This window comes from Pteropus vampyrus, unplaced genomic scaffold, assembly GCF_000151845.1.
Source record: "Pteropus vampyrus isolate Shadow unplaced genomic scaffold, Pvam_2.0 Scaffold203, whole genome shotgun sequence".
Lineage (NCBI taxonomy): Eukaryota > Metazoa > Chordata > Mammalia > Chiroptera > Pteropodidae > Pteropus > Pteropus vampyrus.
In genome coordinates, this window is record NW_011888984.1 from 1,176,570 (window position 1) to 1,177,613 (window position 1,044).

The window sequence follows — 1,044 nt, forward strand, 5'->3', positions numbered from 1 at the left end:
AGTTGAGTTTGGGTGCAATATCAAAAAAGAATAGCCACAATTTTTGAAACTCCTTTTAAAATCCTCCCTGTTTCAACTACGTGTCTGCGTGAGACCAAATTTTCTTCATATACATCATCCAAAGCAGCATATCATAACAGACAAGCAGAAAGAGAATCCGGCTGTATATAGACATTGAAGAGATTTAAAAAGATGTAACTCAATGGCTCTACTTTCTAAAGTGTAGTTATTTTTTCATGAAAAAAATGTCATTTACCTTAATACAGACTGGGCTTATTATTTATTTTAAATGACGATAAATATTTCTAAATGCCTCGGTCTGGGTTTCTAATATGGCCAATATTATGGGTATAATTCATTTAAACCAAAGTTCTTTGAGGTTCTCAATAACTTTTAGCTGCAAGAGGTCCCGAAACAAGCACATATGAGAACCACTGCTATGCGCCAAGCTCCGTTTTTGCCACTTCACGGGTTATATTTCATTTACTCCTCACTATGAGGTTACAGTACTATTGTCTCATTGTCCAGATGGGGAGACTGAGGCCACAGAGGTTAAGTCACTTGCACAAGGTCACAGAGCAAGTAAGCCGGGATTCAAACCCAGAGAGTCTGGGCGTAGAGGGTCCAGAGTCCAAGGTCTCACCACCCAGGTGATCAAGGATCAGGAGGCAGCCTTGTGGGGACACGATGAGCAAGGACAACAGCAGCCCCTTTGGAGAAGGCTGACAATAGGCTGGGCACCAGAATCATTTCCCAGCCAGACGCACCACTAGCTTATAATCCTCATTTAACAGAGGCGGACAACTGAGGCTCAGGAAGAGCAGCCAGCAGCCTAAGGTCCCATAGCAGTCTGTGTGGCATTTCTTGGCCCCCAAGCCACTGGGCCTTGCTGGGAAATAGTCACAGATACTTACCTGGGTAGGACAGGTGGACTTGCTCCGGGGCAGCATTGGGATCCTTTGGGACCCCTTGGACTCGCAGGGAGAAAAACAGGAACAGACAGCAGCAGGACCAGCAGGACCAGCAGGGACGGAGGGGGAACAT

At 45.5% G+C, this 1,044-nt stretch overlaps 1 protein-coding gene across 1 annotated transcript in view; it reads right to left on the reverse strand.

Annotated features, from left to right (window-relative positions):
- ACP7 (acid phosphatase 7, tartrate resistant (putative)) overlaps window positions 1-1,044 on the reverse strand; it is a 13,545-nt gene extending 12,501 nt beyond the window's left edge. Inside the window, exon 1 of the mRNA XM_011372248.2 lies at window positions 915-1,044. Coding sequence (XP_011370550.1) covers window positions 915-1,044 — 130 coding nt within the window. The remainder of the gene's footprint in view (window positions 1-914) is intronic.